The 25,251-nt window shown below is 41.3% G+C and overlaps 2 protein-coding genes across 4 annotated transcripts; one reads left to right on the plus strand and one right to left on the minus strand.

The window, feature by feature from the left end:
* The first annotated feature begins 23 nt into the window (after positions 1–23).
* LOC136440239 (uncharacterized) lies at positions 24–11,714 on the plus strand. 3 transcript variants are annotated; one of them, XM_066436150.1, is made up of 8 exons: positions 24–694; positions 6,656–6,731; positions 6,963–7,022; positions 7,234–7,313; positions 7,598–7,628; positions 8,402–8,443; positions 8,590–8,696; positions 8,909–11,714. In XM_066436150.1, the coding sequence occupies exons 1-8, from the start codon at positions 635–637 to the stop codon at positions 9,209–9,211; spliced, it is 759 nt and encodes a 252-aa protein (XP_066292247.1). In that variant the 5' UTR covers positions 24–634; the 3' UTR covers positions 9,212–11,714. The 3 variants fall into 3 exon arrangements, with proteins under 3 accessions (XP_066292247.1, XP_066292245.1, XP_066292246.1); XM_066436148.1 differs by lacking the exon at positions 24–694 and adding an exon at positions 1,856–2,747; XM_066436149.1 differs by lacking the exon at positions 24–694 and adding an exon at positions 1,858–2,747 and having other exon boundaries at positions 7,270–7,313.
* LOC136440229 (ubiquitin carboxyl-terminal hydrolase 36-like) lies at positions 10,492–23,123 on the minus strand. The gene is made up of 19 exons (XM_066436124.1): positions 23,006–23,123; positions 22,017–22,189; positions 21,510–21,654; positions 21,030–21,251; positions 20,614–20,727; positions 20,257–20,374; positions 20,046–20,113; positions 19,696–19,766; positions 19,415–19,572; positions 18,965–19,046; positions 18,543–18,668; positions 18,166–18,288; positions 17,766–17,837; positions 17,510–17,573; positions 15,702–17,276; positions 13,008–13,172; positions 12,260–12,369; positions 11,817–11,906; positions 10,492–11,550 (listed from the first exon to the last, which is right to left on the minus strand). The coding sequence occupies exons 2-19, from the start codon at positions 22,161–22,163 to the stop codon at positions 11,494–11,496; spliced, it is 3,507 nt and encodes a 1,168-aa protein (XP_066292221.1). The 5' UTR covers positions 22,164–22,189; positions 23,006–23,123; the 3' UTR covers positions 10,492–11,493.
* Between the last annotated feature and the right edge of the window lie 2,128 nt (positions 23,124–25,251).

Below are 25,251 nucleotides of genomic sequence, written 5' to 3' on the forward strand. Positions count from 1 at the left end.
AAAGGCATGTCACTATCAGTGGCCTCTACCAATGATAAAGCTATGAAAATGGGTAGATTTTAATCGTAGCCATTCCAATGACTTGTATGTAACGGCAACAAAAAATGTGTAATTGAATTGAATAAGGAAGGATAATTTGCATTGTTTAAGTACCAATAAGATGTTCACATGTAGTAAATTGGAGGAGGCGGGCTGTGTACATAGTTGTTATTCATGCCACGCAATGTGCAGTGATTGGAAGGAAACGTATTAGGCAAAAAATGCTGAAAAAAAGACATCTTGGTCGAATTTTGGACATTACAATGGCTGAAAAGGGCTTTCTGGTCAACCTTTCCATGCACACAAAAGCTTTGGGAAGACGTCATCACCATGGTTCATATTTTGGAACAAGTTGACAACATGCCAGAAACACATGAGGGTCCATCGGTACACTTCCCCGAAACTTGGGCTAAACGTTGATGATTTCCTGGAAAAAACTAATCCCTCGGAGTACCGTGTTGAGGAGGAAGTGATGACTGTACAGAGCTTTCTACGCGCATGTTGTTGAACCTGAACAAGAATTACAGGCAGACGGACTAGTGAAAGCGTTTTTTCTTGACGATGTGTACGTCTATCTATGACACCCCGTCGATGAATGAAGAAAGTCGTTGGTGAAAATGCAGGAAACATCGGATGTATCGCCCGGTCAGTTAAGGTCAGTAAATCTTGGCGCGATTCCAACCTTCCTCTCTGCGTCACCGCAGACGCTACTAAAGTATATCTGTCGCTTGATTTACCAGCACATGCCACAGCCAGGCATTACACAATATCTTTTAGTGAATAGCAGCTACGTGGAGTACATGGATAGGAGTCATGGCTTCACATTGATGAAGACATTGGGGATGTTATTCCGTTTGTATTTAACCTCCCTGCTGTACTGCCTAACCTACCTACACAAATCTGGTGCAAAACGGTTACCGTAAGCTAGCAGGCCCAAGGTTACAACATTGACATTGATTTGATCAAGGGGGTTTTAACCTCCTTGATTTGATCGAGCATTTCGATGTGTGGCCCGTAAAGACCTGTTACAAGTATGATATGACCAAACGATGTACCCGTACTTTTTATGATGCGCTTCGCTACATGGCGAGAAAGCTGTTGAGAACATGGAGACCTTTAACAGCTTTGCTGTTAACTTCAATACTTGGTGTGTTTGGTACCGTACCTGATCTCTGGTTAGACCCAGCACCATTGCCGCATGCAAAGATACCAAAACATGAGCCATTGTCAAACCAACAAAGGTATAATTGTCTTGAACCTTTGAAACTTTCTGTTACACTTTAACAGTTGTAAACGCCAGAGTCATTTTAACTACACGAGACATGACATAAAAATCGGAGCGAGAGGGTTTCCGTGTTGCAGTGCGGTCTTAGTTCACCGGGCGTGCGCTCGGTCAAAGTCCGTCATAAACCGTTCAGTAACAGTAACCTCCTTGGTAACAGCCCCTTAGAATAGAACGCGTATCTTATTTCCGTGTTGGGTCATCGGGGTAGAGTTGAACCTCCCAAAAGGTAAACAAAACAAATGCAGGAGAGGCATGTTTTTGTGACATGTTGAGTACTGTAAAATACACTGGTAAGGTATAAGCTGAAGAAGTCAGCCAATGTTGCTCATGTTATCTTGGATCCTCTAGCTCTCGTGTGCGACTTTTCAATGACGGCTGTGGACAGAGATATTTGTGCATTTTGTAGATCCAAAACCATTGATGTTCAATATATATAGGTCTTTCAGAAAGTTTGGTATGCCATAACTATGTCGAGTTTGACATTTCTGTTCGAATATAATTAAACTTGTGTATGTCCAAGTACTTGACATATATAAAGTTGTCCTACTTGCTATAAGCAGCAGCTGCCGCTGAGTGAAAGAGCGCAAAAATGGCGCAAGTTTACAAACTTGCCAGTGCACTAACCAATCGCTTCTTCAACGTGAATCATTCCATTTGATATGATTATAAGACAACACATACGGTCGTAGCCATTCTGATGAGTTCTGGGGCGTATAATTCACCCTGCAAGTGAAGAAGCCTTCAATTCGAACTGAAAAATACGCACTGTTGAAAAATCCGTTGAAACAGCTCAACCTTTCATCCACACAAAGAGTCTAGGATATCTGTTGGCGCAAGTCCCAGAATTGATTATGTCTGCTGAAGTTGGGTATGCAGGTCCTTTATTGTGGGTACTTCCTGCGGTCATGTCTGAGGTCTGTCTCACAAGTGGCGCGGCGGGAAGGGCCTTTCACCTCCAGCCTTACACGACCTTTCTCAAACACGTGAACACACGAGGAGGGTTCTGGGTTTCATTCCTGGAATCTGTCACACTTTAACCAGAAGTCGTTCACACCAGACCGGCTGGTGGGGCATATAAACTCACCTTTCACGCGTTCCGTTGTTTGACGATAACAACAAACCGCGGGGAGGTATGGCTTGCACGACGACTGTGTACGAGGGGAGGGAGAAGGCGTGTTCTGGGGCCCATGGCACTGCCATCTCGCGGTGGCAGCTCGCATGTGTTTGCCTCAGCGTGGTCGCCATTACCCTCTCCCTTTTCACGCTGTTTTGGATGCACAAAATCGTGCAGGATTTGGAGCAAAACTGCGGCTGTGAGGTGCGGCAGCGTGCAGACGAGGCCCACTCTGCGTCCATCGCGTCTCTCTCCGGATCGTCCGGCCTACGAGACGTCGAGACCCCCGACACCGATCCGGATACAGACGTAAGTTTGCTACAAGCTCTGTGAAACCTTGATGTGCGATGTCTGCACCAAGTTACCCAAAAGCGTTCGTGTAGACCTGCATGCACATACTAGTGCACAGAGGTGAATATTTCAACAAACGTTGAAATCAAGACTAATTTAAACTACATGACACCCGACGATGTTGTCGTGGTTGGCGTTGCGATGATGAGACTTTCTCGACTTTTACTGTCAATAACGCCCCTCCCCCTTTAATTTGTGGGGTCTGTGTGATAAGTTTTCCTGAGCTCATTTTGACCAAATGACACTGGCACACTGGCACACCAACAGAGTATTTAGGACCATATCTACAGATCAACATAGCTGTGTGTTAGATGGTGGGCCGTCCGATGTGTGAAAACGGGTCTGATTTGAGTTTGGTTTCTTGCGTTATTTTCAGGGTCTTTGGCGTCATCCATTTGATGAACAGGACGCTGCTGGGCGCATAATTAAGACGTTTAAGAATAAGATAGTAAACGTGCGACGAAGGTTTCCGTCGTACTTTGCCGTGACACCTCGCTGGGAGAGAGGGTGTTCAGTCATTGATCACTCTTCAGGAGCTTTAATACATAGGGTTTGAGCGAAGAAGCAAGAATCACCATGTGAAGCAGAAATATTGCAATGGTCGAAAGGAGAATGTATTGATTACAACTCTCGCGTTAACACGAATACTGAGGACAACTTTGCAATGTCTCGTAACGACCCCGCAACGTCATTAAGAACCCTGACTGCGCGATAGGGACTCTGACTTTCAGCACGTCTTCCTGTCAATCTAGATGATGTATCAAAAAGGCTTACAAAAAACAAAAACATGTCAATCGCAAACAAACGTAGTAGGTAACAAACAAAGTCTGCATTACGGGTCATTGAACTTTTGTTGAAAGGTCTTTTCTCGGTGACCGTGCTAGATAGTGAAAACTTCAATGGCTGGTTCTGAAGTTATGAATAACCTACTATAAATATGAAACAGACGGGGCAATAAGGAAGGATGTGCGGAAGAAGTAATGAAATGTACTAGTACATAGCAACAAGTTGTACTTACGTCTTTACGTACAATACACCTCGGTACATCTAATATAGCAACATCACGAAGGCATTTTCGAATTACGTAATGACGTAGATCTACTGTACACCTTGTTGCTATGTACATTTGATTACTTCCTTCTCTGCATCCTTCCTGACTTTGAAGTGGATTCGGAAATGCCTTTGTAATGGTGTTATGCATGTATGTTTGCTCTCTTGTTGACATGTCCTTTCGGACCTAAGGTTTTTTTCCTTCATTGTTCATCTGACATACACCCAACAACGAGAGGAAATCATTGCAGTAATGTGCTTTCAAGTGTCAAAGACCAACGTCAAGACTAACCCGAACCAAAAAAATGTGAGCCAACGTCTGAATGACTGTTGTCATCACTGGTAGAGTCAATTCCACATTACCGTGTGGGTGTCTGTTACAATTTCCTTTTGTTCTAACATTTTCAAAACCTTTGTAACAATCTATGCGAGATAAGTAACGGTTTAAAACAATTTCCAACATTTATCTGATGTTCTAAATATTTTCTGCTGTGTTCCAACATGTTAAACAAATTTCCAACATTGAACACATTATTTGTATTAGTTTCTAAACTGTTGCAACATAGATTCATCATTTGTTTGAACATGTTCCAACATTCTAAAAACATTGTGTAACTGGGTCAGTGGGCTGGGAACAGGGCAATTAACACATCTCTTCAAAGTATAGGGGAATATCACTTGGTGCCATGCATAGACACTTCAATACAAAAGATTTACCAGTGTCCAGACGTGAAATCTAAAAATGAGGCAGACAATAGAGCGTGATTAGCACCTACTTTTACGAGGACAATAAACCAAATCTACTATTTGAAAAATGATGCCAAATATTGGAACGTGTTCCAACAGTGAAACAATCACATAGATGTTTGACAATTGTTCTAAATAAAGAGGTATTTATGCAATTACTTTCATGATACTTCCAAAATATATAGATGAGTTCAAACTTTCATTTTTAATTGTTTGAACAGTCTGGAACCATTTTAACTGAAATAGTCTTTTATCTAAAATTGTTCAAACTTATTAGCAATACTATCTGGAAACCCTCTCGGTGACATGGAATTGACCACATCTTGTCAAATTTTCATTCTATCACAGTTCCGACCCGACATATAAAGCAGAACGTTATCAATATAGCTATACAACTGGTGCCCCGATGATCTATTCTAAATAGAAAAGGGCGTGTACAAGTTACCTGTACGCGCCAGCTTATTAGCAACTCTAGCACATTCTATGGCGATTCTTAAAGAAATACTTACTCAAAGAAGCATCCGAAATATCTATCCTAACTTCTCCTTTATTACAGACGAGTAGAAAACACCACATTCTCACATTGATGAAAACTTTGCATAGCTCGTCTCCTACATGTACTGCCATCAACGCACAAACATAGAAAAGTCCTCAAGCAAAGTGCAGCAACATGAACGTGTCAACCTCTCGTTACAAGCAACTCTTGCTGTTTACATCTACCATCACGGGAGAACTTGCTTGCGAGGGAGCAATGACACCAAGTCCCGGATCCCTTTCGTGACCGAAACTGTATTTGTGCCAAACATTTGTGGCAGACTGTACACACTACACGGTCTGATAAGAACAACACCTAACCACAAGTTACCCAATCATTACTCTCCAAGCAGAGGTTTGACTCCGGCTGGTTTTGACGTGATTTTAGACGTTTTTTGTTTGTCCCGTTTTCTTCATGTCGCCAAGCCAAAGTTTGTGCCTCCAAAAATGCCTAAAATCACGTCAAAAACCAGCCCGGATCGGAGCCGAACCTCTGCTTGGAGAGTACCCGACCACAACATGTAGCGATGTTATTCAAAGTCGGTGATGGCACAACGCCGATACTGCCACTGGCAGGGTTAGTAGATCAGTCTGGCTGCCTACTGCCAAACACACCCACTTCCCCAACCTTACTTTTACACAACCGGGTCAAGGCCAAATATATCCGCGCAAAATAAAGAAATGATTGGCCAGTATAGTAAGGTTAACATCCCTCCCTCCGGAGGCTGGTCAACCCTATTGGTAGCCAAACTCCCCTGGCAAATTAATCTCCCTATCAGCCAGCGTAGTCAGTCTGGTAGAGACTACTGTTTAATGTCGGTGATGGCACCGAGCCAACAATGTCATCGGCAGGGTCAGTAGATCAGTCTGACTGCCTACTGCCAAACACACCCACTTCCCCAACCCTACTGTTACATAACGGTGTCAAGGCCAAATGCACGAATCCACGCTTTACAATTGGTCGATGCCGAGGCGAGGGGTACCTTCTTCTCGACTTCTGTGCTTCTTGATTAGTCTCCGCCAGGCCTTCCTGTGGGGGTATGGATCGTAAAAAAATAAACAAAAAAGGAATAATTGGCCAGTAGAGTCAGCTCTCGGTAAGGTTAATATTTCCCCCGCAAATAAAACCCTATGGTGGCCAAACTTCCCTGGCAAATGTTTCACTATAGCCGGCGTAGATAGTACATGTTAATAGGTAGAAACTACTTGAAATGGACGAGGTCGGTAGGTGCTTTATGCGATGCACGAAAATGTGAGAGAGCGGCACGAAATATACACATAACGTTACATAAGCATAGATATTGGTTTTGGACAGAATGAAGAATAGAGCCGTTGCTGCACAGCTGACTCAAAATCTTTGACAAGTGACAAGAAGCTCTGTTAGCCTCTGTATCTTCCCATAATTAATTTCGCTTTAAGCACAGACAGAGTAGCATCACTGTCAAGGCTTAGTTAGTCTGGCTACTTTCTATGTATGATATATAAAGAACTATTTCAATGTTGTCAAGTTTACACCCTTGTGTCCGAGGCTGCAGACCATCCAGCTGGCCAGACGTGAAGCGGACGAGGACCTCGGAGAGCAGCTTGGAAGGTTAAGTCGAACTAGAAGAGGTATCATCAAATATTATATTGTAGTACATGTGGCATCTTGTATCATATCGTGAAAGAAGGTTAAGCTTTGACGAAGACACGTTATGAGCTGGAACAAGAACACATTATATCGCGTCCATTGTGAATAAGATCAGCATACTGTTTTCTCGTTGGTCATGAAATTTCCTCGTGATTGTTTGAAAACAAACAGGTGCCGAAAATAATCAAGTGATTTGCACCATGCATTCGTAGGAAACAAAGAGAGGAGGGAGAGGAAGAAATGCAAGAAAGTGATTAACTGTGTTAGAAACGGTAAGTTTCCCTTGATATTATACTATACTATCATGGTTTGGACCACTCATTTTGGAGTTAGTAGAAACACAAACTTTCGAAGAGGCTTCTCATCCCTTTTCGCGTCAGAACGATGTTAGATATCGATTAAATCTTCTTTAGCTATAAGACATAGGAACACAAGAAGATATGTGAGTTAGCTAATGCTACTGTGCCGTGTATGTCCACACAGACACGGACACTTACGACTTCTTCGATGCACTTACAGAATTCCGACAGAACATCACTCAGGAGGTCAGAAAAATGTTCGCGGTAAGAACATGTTTACCTATCACGAACTGATAATGTACCACCGCCGGTAACTTATGACTTACTTATGATTAGGAGAATTGTGAATGTTGTTGGTCCTTCTGTCCTTCGTACATTCATTCGAATGGCGACGACATATTGACCATAAAACGACGAATAGCATGCATGTGAAATTGAGACTTATGTACAACTTGGCTCATTTCTATGAACAAAACTACTAATACCTTTATAGACACTGTATGCTGAAATACGATTTTCTAATACAATGTTATTATTTGTCTTCACAGAGGAACTACGTCCACCGTTTCCACCCTGAAGGTAGGTGTTCACTCTTGTGTGTCATCACACCTTAAGTAGACTACCATCAGATTGAAGAAAAAGTTCCAGGTTTTATTCATGTTGGAAGCAAATATTCTGACACGTCTTGACACTATGTATATGTGTGGCGGCGCAGTGGCAGGGTGTTTGGCCCAGAACCCAGAGGTCTTGGGTTAAAATCCGGGGTCCCCTGATCAAGTTGTCCCGTGTTGATGTTGTGCCCTTGGGAGAGGCACTTGATACAACTTTCCTCAGGTGGAAATGAGTATCTAGCTTCGGTTAGGGCCGTCCCTCGGATAGGACGTTAAATGGAGGTCCCGTGTTTGAGGAGAGCCACGCCCGAGCACGCTAAAGAACCCGCCACATTTTAATATCGACAAGAGTAGGGGTCCTTCCCGGTGTGAGTGGACCGAACCTTACAGTCTGGTCTGGGTTGACATCTTGAAAAGGTGATAGTCACCTGTTATGTCAAACATTCCACAAATGTGGTAAATTTGAATAAATTGATAAATAGATAAACTATTTTGGACTTGTGAATAGTTTTAAAGTGTGTGGATTGTGTTGGAAAATACCCAGACTGAAGGCTCATTTATAGTGATTTTTGGCAATATTCAGTCCCAAAATGAGCTCCTGTGCCCTGATATCAAAAAGGTATGCTGTCATACGTAGGTTTCATTGGATGGTACGCGTAACCGTATTACACTCCACAGCCACTGTTTGTATTATCAGAACGTTGGAATTCACTACTTACAGTGTCGTGTCCGATTTGACAGATGTCGAAGGGCCTGGCAGCAGAAGAAACGTACAGGAATTTGGTAAGTACAACTGTCGTGCGATAATCTTAGTGAAAAGCGACTACTAGCGACCTCCTGAGTTTGGAATATAAATACTTTGTTCAATGTCTTAAGATGAGCTGACTAACGCACATGTATCAACATTCAATCTTTTATCTGTCGGGAAGAAACGGTGTTGAGCGTGAAGGTAGCCTCTCGAGACAACACTGGGCGCTCTTGGGACGAGAGAGCGACCACCATTCAAGGCGACGGCGTCTACCTCGTGTATGGCCAGGTACTTTCGAATTTTTGTCTGGTGTGTGTGTAAGATGTACTGATTGAACAGTTTTTCATTAGAATTTATGTCCCACCCTCACCCCATGCAATTTTGGAACATAGGGCCCCTGTAACAGAGACGGCCAGGTATAGGAAAACGTAACCGGATTTTACCTCCCCACATCTACACTGCCGAGTTCACCTCCGTACGTCTGTTGTCTCAATCTCCAGCTAACTTACAACAAAAAGATCGGAAGACAGAGCTATAATGGACAGTCCATCCTCGTGATCTCCGATGACAATGACAGGAGCGAAGACAGGTTTCTGACCTGCGTACAGCAGTATCCAGATCCAGTGGATACCAACGCCATACCAACATCGTGCTTCACTGCAGGGGTGGTTCCTCTACAGGAGGGGATGATGATCAACCTGACGGCGTCCGTCATGGGGCAAGTCTTCATCGATCGCGACAAGACATTCCTTGGGGCTGTTAACCTGGCGGAGTTACCTCCCGAACCTAGCGATGGAGGATAGAGGGCACGCAGCTTTCTGTATGTAAGATTGTACAAAGCTGTGAAGATGTACTAGTGCCCACAATACTTGGGTCGGGCTGCACACGATGATACACACCGTTCTTGTTCCACACCAAAATACAACTTATGAGGTATCAGTTGATTGCAGTATGACACTGCAAATGTATGTGACGACACCTCATGTGCTAAGTTATGTTCACCCTATACTGGCTAGGAGTATTTAAGAAGAATGGAGTTACAATCCTTGTAAAGTGGGTAGTCAGACAACAGATCTGTAGCCATCAAAAGCCACTGGCAGACTTAGACTTGCTTCTCAGTAGGAAAGGATCTTGCCAGATGAAGAGAGTCTTGTGTTGACTTATAATCATACACTGGTACGTGTACATGGATGAGCCGTAATCTCACATACTCGAGAAAGTGCAACCTGTGTTGCAGATGTAAAGCTTCATGCATCTTGGGCCTCAAGAGAAAGTTGTACATCCTCATAATCTCCAAGCAGATGTTTGAGAGGCTAAGTTTCCCTCGTTGTCCTTTTCTGTGTGAAAAGAGGCAGTTTGACATAAAAAAGGCAGCTAAATTTAGCCTCCCAACATCTGCTTTAAGATTATATCCTCTCTACATTACTTAATTGGAGCATCAAATACTTCTATCCATTCTTGATGGTTTCAGGACTTTCACATGTTGTATGCGGCAAAAGGTCTGAGTAAGATTTCAGTCTTGGAGAACACAATGGCTGTAGACTTATAACATGATTCTTGCTACAGTAGCCCTTATCTGGGTACTGTATCTTAAGTTACAGTGTACAATATTCAAGGTATCATTACAATACGCATCCAGATATTTGTGTATGCAATTACAATCATCAGAAACTTTCATATGCATTCCAAGCGACTCCTGGATACCATTAACTCTTGACAGAAGGCTACTGATTACCAATCACACTTTTGTGGATATACAGTACACACCTATACATATTTTCAGAGCAGAGCCCCAAAAGTGGCTCAACACAGTGTGTAGATTCAGCATATATTGAGAGAAAATAACTTGCACCTTTTAACTTAGTGTACCACTATACTGTACACATTTCCTTTCATAAAAAATGAAGCCAGCAGTTACACAGATACTCCTTTCTGTAAAAAGCACTGTACGTTTGACCAATGTAACTTTAAGACATGTATAGTTCACTTTCGTCCTGTAAGGGGCTCCTATATCTATAGATGCAGCAGAACGTATCCAGCTTTCTGCACAGGAGACATATAAATGAAATTTTAGTTTTGGAGATGGTAAAATTTATTCAGGATTACATCATCGCAGTGGAAGGTAGGTGGAAACCACTCTTCCTAGTTTCCAAGACTTATCATTACAAACCTGAAAATCGCAACGTACACAGTGGTATCTCACATCTTCATGTATTTATGGCAGTGAAGCATATTAAAATTTGAGTAGCATACTGTGCCATGGCTTGTACTAAACTACTCGATTCACTCTATTTTTTAAAGTACTACTGCAAGAGAAAAAAAAGAGAAAAGCAAATTGATATAAATCTTGGGTGCATATGAATTTTGACATAAAGGGCAGCTAGTAAAATGTAACTCTGCAATGTTCAGAGCGTTTATGAAAAAGCAATACCTTAGTGCTTTTAGTAGCTTTCTTGTGAAGCTAAGGATCCTCCAAAAATATGGACTGCAATTGCAAATAAGAAAATCAACTTGAAGGTTTGACTGTCAATCAACTATCCTCCTCAAAATAGCCCAGCTTTTATTAAGCATACATCACAAAGTTTGTTGTGGTCCCCATTCAAGCTGTGTGACAGTCTTTACCTTAGGAGAAGAAAAAGACAGAAAAGTCCCACTCTTCAAGATACTGACATACTTGCTATTGCAACCATTGCCTTATTTTGCCAGCTGTAAACACAGCTTACTGTGGTAAGCACCAACTTGTCTATGATAGTACATTATCAAGTTGTGTAGTACACACTTCTGTGTACACTATTGGTACATAATTGATATAATACTTAATAAAACATATTGCAGCATATAGACTTTACTGATGAGATTATGTTATCTATCATTGCAAATGACTTAAAAACTAAAAGGTGGTATCAATGTCGTTGCACGGGAGTCCTTGTTGAAGGCCAGTTTCTGTACATGGCATATTTACAGTTTTACGGGCTATATAATACAATTACATACTTGTGTTATGGTGGTTGCTTTATACGAGGAAAAATGAATATTGGGAAAAGCAACATGTACATAAACTCTCCGTCTGAGGTGCCTGGTCAGGTTAGTGACCATGCCAGCTATGGCTGGGTTGCAGTTTACTGTAGCCATCCCGATATGCCTGTAAAAAAAGAATGAAATGCTGTTTGCACAATGCTTTCTCCTACTATATCGGTCCTGCTGAACAGGGTTAAATCTATGACACAACTTAGCCTGGTCATTACAACAACAGATATGTAATATAAATATGTACAATTATCTATGCAAAATAAACAGTGAGAAAAGTAGTTGACATCGTGGTGTATTGTTTCAAATACTTACACTTATAGAAATAAAGTAGCTTAAAAGTAAGTGCACTCCATTGGTCAGGAAACCTTCTCATCTTACCTTGTATTTATGCTTGGCATCTGAGATCTTCTGGAATACATTGAAGGGTCGACGGTAATGCTCAGACCGGTGTGATTTCACCTTTTTCATCTGTAAAAATGCATATAGAGCAAACATGTGACTTCAGAGGGTAATGCACCTCACAACTCCTTTGAGGAGAAGTTATTGACATAGGTACTTGATGAAACATTTACATGTATTATGAAATACATTGTACTCTAAATCTTGATATATTATGAAATACCTTGTACTCTAAATCTTGATATATTACTAGTTTTATTTTCTCAGTGACCTCTCCACCACAAAATCATGACACCCCGAATATGCTTTCCTTTGCATTAATACTACAGAATTGATCCAAACTTGAATTAAAGTACATGTAACAATGAAAACCTTCCCCTCCTATCATGAAATTAAGTCCCTGAGAAAAATAATCAATTTACCTTCCCCTGGTCCAACTCCTCGTCCCACTCGTCCCTCACACCTCGGTGGAAGTGCCTGTCACGGTCTGCATCTCGGTCTACATAACTCCTGTCTCCATCCCAGGATAGCACTGCAACAACACAGAGCAAATGATGAAGATCAAGCAAACAAGAAATTGAAGATCTTGCACCTCTGTGAAATATTGAGTTTTTGCAACTTTCTTGTTTTATTCATCATTGTGAATTTCTAGGTTGTATCATCTTCCGCCACACATCCTGTCACTGTACAATTTCAAAATAGCTGCGGACACACACCGTACTGTAGACTATTGGAATATACAGTATATTCATGAAATTCAAGTATCAGAAAATGCCATACAGTACAACCATTGTTGTACTGTGTTTGAAATTTTGAAGTTTGCTTTAGAATCACAGATTGACGTTCTTAAGATTCCAAATTCTTTCTGTGCAGCTAAATTTGTAGGTGAGGTTCACCAGTGCAACTATTCTCAAAAATTAATTTCAAGCCCTGTCCTTCGTTCAAGTTACACCAACCTTTTGCTTCGTATCCCTAATTCTAATTTCAAAATCTTAAAGAAGTACTACAACAAAGACAGAATTTAGACTATTATTTTTCTGACACTCATATGTAAAAAATATGCTGTATACTTATACACCAGTGCACCCACAGTAAAACAGTACACAGTTCCAATTTCGGGTGCTCATGTACACCAGTATTTTGAGCCCTGCTTTTCCTTTCTACACCGACCTTTTGCTCCGTATCCCTTGTTGTTCGACCTCTCCAGTAGCTCATCAATGGACCGAGATGACGATGTCATCCTGCCGTCCCACGAACTGCTCTTGGAGCTGCGCCCGCTGTCGCTGAGCCGTTTGTAGCCATCGTGGACATCCTTGTCCCACCGCTGGGAAATCACTGAAATTAAACATGTAGAGTTTCATTTCTGTACTACAGCAGTACACAACGTATGGCTACTTCGACATTGTTATTCTAAGATTAACCATCAAAACATGCTATGGATTATCAACTTTCTGAAGTATCCATGCTTGGGAAAACATAACAAGTATAATGTAAATGGTGTTAGTTTTGCCAACAAAAGAGGTTACCAGTCGCACATGTTGTACAAGAACAGGTAAGGAACTGAACACAACTGAGGCATGAACCGAACTACTACTGTACAAGGCTCACCCTCACCAACCCTTGCCCTTCTTCAACTTAGCAAAGGGGGCGATGTTTCCTCCAAGGAGGTGGTTGGGAGGTGGGCAGGACTCCCATCTTGACTGTGGATTACTATTCCTGGCGTACTGGAAAGACTGGTTTCATCATAGATGAGATGGTAACTGCTTCAAGGATTCTTCTTGTGGTTGTACATGGAGCTAAACATTTTCTTTATACTTGAATGGCATGTGGAAGCATTTTGTAAGATGTTGGCATATTTCTTGTCTTCCACATATAGATGACCACAAAACACAATGGGTTTAACAAATAACGATGGCTCACAAGTCTGTTGCATTCTTCAACTTGAATATTTGCAAAAAATGTAACACTAACTGAATGTTAAGCCGGACATCAAAATTTCAATTCCGTTGTCGTTTTCTCAGCATTCCAACAAGTGGAGACAGGTTGTAACATCTTAGGAACAGGAAGTTGAGTGAACATTTATTGTATCATGCACAACAGCATCACGTCATTGTTCGAAAGTGGATTCATGTTTAGGATATTTTTTAGGTTTCTTAATAATGAAGTTTAAACAAATGGAATTATTTTTTCCTGAAGTAGATTGTTTGGTACATCACAACATATTGGCTGATCTTTACGTCTTACTGGCTGTTTTGATCAGCATGGGTGACCCTGGGCTTGATGGATCGCCATGTCCTAGCTTAGGTTTGAAGAAGCTATAGTAATTGAGCCTGGTTTGCACCAATCTATTCTGCTCCTCTGGGGTCAACGGCAAGCGGAATTTCTTTTCACATTCTTCAAACTCTTCTGAACTCTGGCAACTGTCTGTTTCTGCTGCTGCATTCATCGTGGGCAGACTACAGGAATCCATTTGACTCAATTCCTCTCTCTTGTAACCTTCTTCCTTTACATACAGTGTGTTTTGATGCAGGTCATCCTTTGTTGGTGTTGTCCTTAACTGGTGACATGTACAGCTGTGCTCTACAGTTACACACACCAGGCTTTTCCTTTTTAAACTATCCAACCTTTCTACTGACTCCAATTTTGAAAGTCTTTCCACATTATCTTGGTTGATTTCCTTGTTTGATGGACTGGCTGACTGAAGATTTTTGGGATGACCAGATGTTGGTGTGTGATTGTCTCTAGCATTCATTGCATTGCCTTCAGTCTTTGAGTCACTAACTGTTTGAAGGACTGAAGAACCGACACCACCTTTGGGACAGTTCCCGTTGGCAGTGTCTCTTCCTTTAGACATACTTTTATTCTTCCTAGTTGAGGAATCTTCTTTTTCCTTGCTTTTCTTGGATTTTTTCCTTTTTTGTGTTGGGCTTCTTTTGTCCTTTGCAGGCTTCTTCCTCTTCTTCTTCACTCTTTTTTCTTCTGAACTTTCTGATTCATTCTTAAAACTGTCTTGGTCCTCTTTCTTGTCTTTCTTCTTGTGTTTGCGCTTATGCTTCCTCTTTTTGACAAGAGTGATATCAGTAGGGCTGGCTGTTTCCATTTGCAATACAGGAACAGCATGGAGCTTGGAAGATTGTTCCTGACATGATTGAACGTTGCCATCTTTTTGATCTGAACTCTCTTTTTTCTGGGTGCTAGAGGTGCATTCATTTCTATCACACCCTGCATTCGGCAAGACTATATCTTGTCTAACATCTGTCTTTGAGCTGTTTTCAGTGTCAAAAATGCCTGTACTATCTGACATTTCAACCTTTTCTGTGCAGTCAACCAAACTAAGTTGTGATAGACTGATAGGCTTTATTGCTATACTCTGGTTTTCAGAAAGAAATTCGTCAGTGGTGCCAAGATGGGTAACACTTTTTGTGATCTTTGATGTCACTGCTGACTTCTCTACCTTTGATTTAGCTGTATCTCCTGCACCTTGTTTGTCATCAACAACTTGTGGCTCGGTGCTTTGGCTAGAATCTAATGACATGTCATGCAGCCTGCTGCTGGTACTACTTTGGGACTGGCTGTCAAGAAGAGAGGATTGCTCACTACTCTGTGTATTTTCCTTAGAACTTGAGCCGGACATCTCCCCCTCTGAACAATACCTAGACATGTTTTGTTGCAGCTTCAGCCTGATCAACCAAGGGTCAAGGGTGAGTTGTATTTTGTCCATCATGTCTGCCTCGGCTTGCATTCTTTTGGCTACTGGAGTTAGTGCCCGGTCACCTAGAGTTAACCGAATTAGTCTACGACTGTTAGTGCTACTACTGGTGCTACCAGCTACATTAGGTGAAAGGTGCTTTTGTAACAACATACCTTGTTTTTCGGGTCGCTTTTCGTACTGGTGGTGTTTTTTCTTATCCAAATCCTGGTCAAGAGTGTCATCTTCATAATTTCTTTTATGCTTTCTTTGACTTTTATTGTCTATTCGAGTTGCTGTGTTTAGTTTGTGTTCATCTCTTTCCTTTTCATGCTTTTTCTTCTTCTTCTTGTGCTTCTTGTGTTTTCTTGAGACTTTGTCTACAAGTCTATGATGGTGGTGGTGATCTCGATGCTTTTTGTGTCTCTTTTCGTATCCAGAATCATCAGAATCCTCTGAATCACTGTGTCTTCGCTTCCTCTGTACTTCTCCGTCTTTTCTTGAGTCCCTTGTCTCTGAATGCTGCACACTGAGATACCCAGAGTCATTTGAGTAGTGCCTACTTGAGGATGAGCTCTCCTTGTCAGAACTACCTGACCTACTGGCTGCACCGTTTGTTCCAACTGTGTTAAAGTCACTGTGACTGAACGAGTCCCTGCTGATACTACTTGACTCTTCAGTTTTCAGTTTCTTCTCATGATCTTGGCAGTGGTTATCAGATGAGTGATCCCGCTTCCCAGAGGTATGACTGGCTTCGAACAGCTTCTTCTCCGCGTGTGTGCCGTTGTGGCTGACTGCTGAGGGTTCTGCTTTCTTCCCATTCTTGAGGTGGCTCTGATTTTGTGTCTCCCTTGTTTTATCATCCAAATCATCCTCGACTTTGTCTTTGCTCTGCAAAGCTGAGGCCCTGGCAGCCGGAGACATGCCTTCTGTAAGATTACTGGGAGGGTTTGGTAGATGCTTCATGTCATCAACTGTCCATTCTCCACTGCTGGACCGGACTCTGTTGCGACGGAAACCTGCGAACGGAGCGGAGTCGTCTGCCTCCTTGTCCTTGGCATCCTCGTCAGACCTGCCTACAGAATGTCCGTTCACCCTTTCTTGTTCAGGATTAGTGGGTTCTTCTGGCTTGGCACTGTGTCCTGGAGTTACGGGATTTTCACTCTGCTCTTTTCTTGAGGTGGAAGTTGATGATGGGGCACTATTCGGTGCTTTTGCATCACTAGTACTAGGACCAGGCTGAACATGTTCTCCTGGTTTCTGTTGCCTTTCTGAATTCTCAGCCTGTGTTTTCACACTTCCGTTGGTAGATCCCTTTGCGTTGACGGCAACATGCCCATTCCTGCTCTCACTCTCACTGTCCGATGACTCTTCATCAGAATAGGGAACAATTGAGTCCATTCCAGCGCCAGAGCTGTGGACAGCAGCTGACCCAGAGTGTCCGTTAACCTTGGCAGTAGCAGTTGTCACACCGTTCGTCAAACTTTCCTCCCTATTCTGTTGTGTTTGAGCCTCCTCAGTATTTGCTGTGGGAGCAGCTGGCGGCTGCACAGACAGTTTCTTGATGGAGAACGCCAACTTCTCCCTCTGGGACTGGGGAGGAATGCTGGAGGGCCGGAAGATGGAGGCCTTCTTCTCCACCTTGGGTGGGGCGGGGATAGTCTTCGGGGCGGACGCAGCAGCCTGCGGCTTGTGGACAGGAGTGTTCTGGCGAGGCACCTGGGTTCCCAGTGGTCCATTGGACACTGTTCCTGGAGTAAAAAAAAGGACATAGAAATATATCAATATCTGAGAGTCAAGTGTAGTTTTAGTAGTAACTTTTCCCCTCCAAGGTCTGTAGTCCAGTGGAGCAAACATGGGAAGCACAAAAAGCTAGACTTTGAAACATTTGTAAAACAGACTACATACGGAAAGACCTTTGTGAACAAAACCACCTATTGTTATAACAAAGAAAACAGTAAATAACTAGAAGGCAGAGACATACCGTTAGTTTTGGCCTCTTGGGTTTTCTTCACTTGAGGAGGGAGCTGAGGACCGATGAATGCATGCTGAAATAGAGTAGAAATATTGTTCTGCAAATTAACATTCAAATGTAGATCTAAGTACCTTGAGGGTGAAAACTTCTCACCTCCATTGTAACAGACATATTTAATGTGCTATCCTATAGTACTTTTGTATAACAAACATTTAATTCAATATTGTTGTGTTTACTGTTTTAATAATTGATGAAGACAGCCTACCCTTTGCATTCCAGATGTCACAGTAGTGTTTACTTTTGTCTTGGCAATCCCTTGTGGTCCATTCTTTACAATCTGGATAGAAGAAAAAAGTATTACATGTTAACACAAAAGAACCTTTAGCCTATCAGAAAAAGACAGATCTACTAGTTGCTTATGATATGTTTATAGTCATACAATGTACTCTTTGCTAGTAAGAAATCTGCAAACAGATGCATCTTTAACACAATGGCACAAAATTGTTTCATTTTCATGTATTTATGAAACAAAAATATAGAGATCATAATGTCAGTTTCCTAATGTTGAATATGCAGCTGTCTAAAGCAACCGAAGACAACAAAAAACGCTGTTAGGTTAGAAAAACAAACATGGAAAAGTCCCTCGATCTCGAGTTTCTACTGACCTTAACTGGAGCAGAGCCGGTGGTAGCTGCTGAGGATGCTCCAGTTTCCTTAGATGGTATCCTTATGTAGAACAACAGGTAAGCCTGCTGGGATAGCACTGTGTTCAGCCCTACCTGTCGTACCTGAGAAAATGTGGAAAAGAACGTCAAAATACAAACACTGCATAACTGCTTGCAAACAATGCATGCCTGTATACATTTTGAATCTCCATTAGGTGGTGACAATAAAAGAATTCTTTATGTTTGAAAGCAATTTCAATGATTGCAATCTCCTGTAAGTGTCCTTTATAATAAAACTTAGATTGTTCAGCTTTAATCACAGTATGAAGATTCATATTTCGCAAAAGTTACATGGCTAAAATGAATACACAACCTACCAAGCTATCGTTCATCATATGCCACACTCCATTCGGTGCCTTGATAAAGCAGTAGTAGTGTCCGCCATGGCAGGAGAACCCCTGGTGAACCAGGACAGCATACAGCTTGTAGATTACAGGTGGTCCCTGTATTAGTGAACAGGTTGGTGAGTACCGACATTAGAACATTCTGAGCTGTTCCAAACAGGCAGCCAGTGGCCAAATACTGACCACAAAACAATCAAACTTCAAAGACCACTAGCTATCCTTAAAAGTTAAAGTTATGGATAGGGTTCATGGTAAAACTTTAAAAGCTACAAATCTATCCAAAAATTTTTAAACAGCACCTCTGCAACATTCAAACAACAGTGACAGGCGATAAATTTTCCATCTAAGCTTAGAATAAGGAAGAAAAGAATACAATAGTCAAGTACAAGCCTTACCTCTTGGCTCATGTATGCCCTCAAGTTCATCGTTTCTGAGTACTGGACATCTTTAGTAACCTTCAGACCCATGTTGTTGAACCTGTAAAGCAAAGAATAGCCTTATAGTATCTCATCAGTTACAATACCTTCCATCTTCTCTTTTGGGTCTAATGTTTTCAGGTAAATGCTGGCATGACTGCAATTACAGGAGCATACATTGATTTCTCATTAAGTGGACAATTCATCTGAGCACTATCTCCAAGCAGATCTTTGGTGGGGTAAGCATAATCATTTCTAACTGCTCTGTTAAGATGACAGCTGGCTCTCTGAAGGCCCTCAGATAGATGGGACTGAAAGAAGACATTAGCATTTCCTGTCCAAAGATTTGCTTGGAGATCAATCTGAGCATGCAGTAACTCCCATGGAAATACATGGTAGAGAAGGTGTGTTGTAGTATTGAAGACCCACCTTTTAAGAGATATGGTTAGGACATTGGGGGCTCTGTGTATGCTGAGCTTCTTCACAGCTTGGCACTTCCTTTTACACTTTTCACAAGAGTATGCGTTCTCGTCAGACATTTGCTCTGCTCTTACATAGCGCTCAAGGCACTGTTGTACTGATGAACCCTGAAAATCAACATGACACACAACAGTTTAATGTGAATATCATGATAATAAACACAATTAACTACGTTGAATAATTGAACTACATTTTCTGGTATAAAAAAAATTAATCACTTTACAACTTACCCGGATGTCCAAAGGGAGGTCTAAGAATGGATCAAACGTGTTGCTCAAGTTTGAGCACCTACAGCAGCGCACTAGAACAGAAAGTGAGTATAAACATGTGAAAAGTACTGTAACAATGCATCAGAGTCTAATACGTGTATATGGATGATACAATATGAATGGGCCTGTCGCTGGTATTGTTTTACTCTATCACATAACAGAAACACATATGGGCGACTCACTACATGAAGTACACTGTAGTTAGTCAAGTATAAAATTCAACATAGTTAATAGCACCCCCCCTTAATACTATTGCAGCTTATACATCAGTGCATCACGCTAAATATTATGGGTATTGTGGTTCTTCTTACCCTGACTTCTGCAGTAGCCACTGAAAACTTGGTACACTATTGTGGTATTAGCCGTAGAGGTATCAACGCTGTGGAAATAGAAAAGAACAACCAACTTTTAGATGAGCGTAGTAGAGGAGGCTCTAGTTATCAAATTCAAATCAAAAGCCTTACTGTATCTTAAATGTCACTAGAATCATGGCAGAATCACCAGTTGAATATGTGCACTTACTTCTTATTTGGGTTGATATTACAGTTCATGAGACAAGCCCTCTGCATGGCATTCACCACGTTCATGAAAAACTCGTGTGCATCTTCCTGGCGACCAAACTGCATTGTCTTTGCTATACCTGTGAGAATAAGACATAGGAGAATAAACTAGTAAGTGCAAACATGGGCTAATTGAAGTTATTCTACTCAGTTAATCACGTGCTTCTCAAATTGAGATTGATAAAAATCTAAGGCTGAAACAAAACAAGGGATTAAGTTGTTTCTCAAACCATGACAAGACAACTATGAACAGAACTCTGAATATAGAGAAACAAATCCATCTGTTATTTTGCAACAGGTGCATTGCTGGTGTACTTACTTTTGAGTCTATTGATGATGGTCATTGGTCTGATGCTGTGAGCATTTGGGTTGTTAAACACTCTGTGCAAGTGTCTTCCCAACTCACACATCATACACCAGTCACTCACTCGACCTGCACAGAAAAATATCATTATACACTACTATTACTAGTTTTAAAAAAAATTTCTGCTTACTACACAACACATGGTGACATCGCATCACAAATTACTCTGGACTCCTACAATTTCCTATAGTAGCACTTTGGGACACAACGAGAATGAACTTGGTTTACCACATTGGCGCTTTGTTTAACCTGCCTAACTCTGTAACCAATAGGGAATTGGGTGCCAAACGGATACTTCAGTGTGCTAAAGGTTGAAAAATAACAAACACACTTGACCAACAGTCTTAAATCAAGTGTTCAAACAAACTTACATGATTGTTGATGTTCTGACATGAGATGGTTGACCAGGGGTGCAGTGTAACTGAGACACTGGATAACAGAGTTGAGGAAACAAGTGTTCCCCATGTTGTCCAGTCCCACCCCAACTTTGGTAACTTTGTCCCACTGGACACGGAGCTTGTTCGGAGGAAACAGCACTCTCTTTGGTGGTGGAATGCCATCATCAGGCATGTGTTTTCCTTCCATTTTTGATCCTGTCAGAGAGATACAAGCATAACTATTAGGCAAGAGTAGAGGGAGTGTCATCTTTGTCTAGATGTCAAGTTGACAAAAACCTTTCTTGATTTTCTGATAACTTTCAAATCATAGACCTAGTCAACAATATACAACCATGTTGAAATCCAGATCTCATTCAATTTTCCATATTTTGCAGCAAATTCATCAACACTCCAGTATAAGTTATGATACTGCAATGGTTGCAGGAATATTATAGTGGTCGAGTTTGAACTTACGTGAGCCTGAGGGAGACTTTTCTGTCTCCGAAGCCTTACTGGATGTTGATGATGGATTCAGGCGGATGTACTTTGACTTCAGCTTATCCAGTTCGTACGAAAATGGCTTTCTGGCAGGGGCAAACTCGACCTTTTGTAAAAGTACCTGAAAAAAATAACACCGATTTGTGTCAATTACATCCTAACATGCAGGTCTGTGAGAAAACAACAACAAAAATCAATGAATATTGTAAAACTTAAAGCAAATCTTGAGGCAAATTTAGTCAGTTTGTGATCATTAACTAAAGATACTGTAAAGTGTCAATGTTGGTATAGATGCAAGGAGAGTCAAGCACACACGACTCAAGAATAAGATGCATGAATAGGAATGAGTTTATTCAAATGGGAGGACGGGATTGGCCATTCAGCATTTTACCAGCCAGTCTCGTTTGGACACAACATAACATAAGTCAACGTTCTACTATTTTACAATACTATTGCTACATTCAGGTCGATGGTACAACTTACTTGTTTGGCTGCCGCAGACACCGTTTGTTGGAACTGCGAATCAAAGTCTGCAGGCTCAACGGACTCAACCTTTCGACGAAGCGAAGAGCTCAGCTTCTCCGTTATATGTCCCCGTGACATATCATTGGCAAAATGCAGGGCTGGCATGCTCCCCTTGCGATGTTCTTCTGATTCTAGCAAAAAATATGAAACAATGGAACAGATATCAATTTGAATCTTTTTACTCTGGATCTATATCATATTACAGATCCACTAAAAAGTCAACTAACAGTTCATGTCATCAAACACTTACTTCTTGTTGTAAGGCCACAATACCGGAACAATTTCTTAGTATCGCAGCAGGTGCAAAAACAGAACTGGAAAGCTTCTGCCCCCCTCCCCAAAGTGGACTTCACGATATCTTTCACCCTTTGTTTTGTCTATCGATACTATTCGAGCTCAAATACCATCCTTACTTAAAACTGTTGGTAAGGTTTTATCTATTCAATAACACATTCGATGAGAATTAATCCTAACTCATTCTAGCAACTCTTGTCAGGTGGACAGGGCAAACCACGTGGTGCCAAGCTTGGACGCAAACCCTAAACCGGCGGAGACTTGATACAGTCAGGCGGTGTGGCATTCTGCGGAAAACTTTGGCAAAGAGCCGCAGTCAGATAGCAGTTACAGGCGTAGTGCATCACTCTTTAGCAAGTTGGCAAAGCTATCGGTGCATTAAAACTGAATCGAAATGACGGGGGCGGAAAATGAAGGAAAAGGCGGGAATCTAATTTTGTGACATAATTTTTGGCAACAGCGCTAGCATGGACGTCGCAACACAAAACGCAACCACCCTTCTCCCTCCCGTATTTTCCCCAAATTTGCACAGGAAGATAGTCGTGGCACACATCTATTTTAAAATACAAACTGTGCAAGGTATAGGGGTCCTATTCTGAGCGAAATATTAGCGAAAATTACCTGTATGAATGAAAATTCTGAGGATAACTTACCATTAGAATCTCTTCGCAGGTACAAAATTCTAGTATTCGAAAAAACAGACAGCTGCCATGGCACATCCGGGAACTTCGTGCCAGGAACGCTCCCATCATGCTTTGTAAAGTAGATAGCAAAATAGAACACAGCCTGCTATTGGTCAGAGCTATCTTACTTCGACCAAGCAGAGGTGCTCTAACACAATCCCCTCACTTTACGAAAAAAATGGCGGCGGTCAATGTGAAGTTGTCCTGTGGTCTGCTCCAGAAATGTGCTCTTTATAGATGTTTAACGCATCGCGTGCAATATTCCGCTTTAAATGTGTCTTTTAGAGCAATGAAATGTGAGGCAGCGGGTGCTTGGGTGTACAGCAAGGACAGGACGCAGAAGGAGAGCATCCGTGGACATACTGCTGCTAGATTTCCACTTCTCACAACTCCCAGACTCAGGTGGCTGTCCAGTGTTGGAAGCGGGCTGAGCCAACAAGAAATCAAGAAGAAAATCGACGAAATAACTGACTTATTTATGGAAGCTAGAGAGCTTTTGTCAGATGCTGTAAGTTGCATTGGAGCGGACCCTTATGTTATTCATTTTGTCCACAATAACCTATCTTGTATAGTATACTGTATAGTAAATAAAATAGTGTAGACTGAGTCACTGAAAAAAAATCCATCTCATCAGTAGGAAGGTATTAAGACTATGGTTTTACAACTGTAAAAAAAGGAATTCTGTTCGAACTGCATGATGATCTACAACTCTCCAGTTTCTTGACAATCCACATTTTTTTTCCTCTACAGGTAGCATCTAAGGATACGATATACTTCCATGAGGACTTGGAAGATGCAACTGCCGCAGTTAAGGAGACACTGGCATTGTATAACCAACTCCTGGAACAGTTAACCGAGGAACAGAGGAATGATGTTGTCAGGGCCATTGGTCTAAAGATGGAAGAGCTCAAGGCTCAAGAGTCCATGATTCAAGAAATGAAGAAATGACATTGTATAACTTAAGGCTACCTCGTCTCCATCTTGCCCATCTTCATACAGTACTAGTGTCACAAAATACTATTATTGATGCATTTAAATTGACAACTTGGTTTAATTTTCATGATTTTCATAGTAACCTTTTCACCATAAACTTAAAACCACTGCGAAAACGCTTGCTCTTTGTGCCCGCTTACCAACTTGTTCCAAAAACACTGCAAATGCTCCATTTTCTCCCTATCTCAAAATGAAATCACTGTAAACTTAAATGCATTTACAGAAGTAAATATTGCAAACTGTAAAAAGTTTCAAACGAGTAGAAAAGTATGATAGTAAATATAAATATGAAAAAATGCTATTGTATTTATTCATTTTAGATATATAGCAAATGAGTCATCATTTCAACTCTGAAAAGCTAAGGGAGTCCATCAGAACAATATCATTGGGGACAGGATAGTCCAGACAAACTATACCAACTACAATATCTGATATTCACAATATGTGAAATGTTATTGTCCAGATTACCTTACTGTGTGCTGGTGGAGTCCCTGGTTAGAGTGACAGTAGCCAAGGTTGCATGCCCATTTCTGGATGCAGTTAAAGCATAAACTGCCCTTCCAACATCAAGTAAGGTTATCATGAACAGATGTTCATGTTTGAGTCCTTAGATATCCAACTTCTCATGCAATTTGAACAAACAAGTATAGTGTTGTATGACAGCAATAGACAACTTTGTAAGAACAAAGGAGAACAGTTAAATACAATGTAGAACATGTGATCTTGATGTGATGTTTCTTTATTTCAGTTTATCACAGATGATGTGAAAGAGAGGGTAAAACGTGATTAAGCACCTTTACAAGTTGCTCTCCCACACACGAAAGACATTAACATTCACCTTGAAATTCAGCCAGTAGGTACCCTTTCGAGCAAGGAGGCTGTGCCTAGTTATTGGTGTAGTAGTGGGCATGGTAGTTTCATAAGTAACATCAACGGTTACAATTCATTACAGCATTAATCAAGTTGATTTACAAATGTAAAAAATATATAATATTATATATGACAGTAAGCATAATCCAAACATTATACATGAAGCAAGATGTCAACGTGGTCTTTCCGCCAGACGAACTGCACCATGTACCAACAAGAGGTGGTCCAATTATTTTTTTCTCTTACCAGAAAATAAAGACACTAACAGGCTATTTGTTCTTGATGGAAATCAATGAGTATAGAAAAGTATTACATTTCTTGGTCTTGTCATTTTTATTTTGTTCTAATTAACA

This window comes from Branchiostoma lanceolatum, chromosome 8 (genome assembly GCF_035083965.1).
Source record: "Branchiostoma lanceolatum isolate klBraLanc5 chromosome 8, klBraLanc5.hap2, whole genome shotgun sequence".
In the NCBI taxonomy this organism is placed as follows: domain Eukaryota; kingdom Metazoa; phylum Chordata; class Leptocardii; order Amphioxiformes; family Branchiostomatidae; genus Branchiostoma; species Branchiostoma lanceolatum.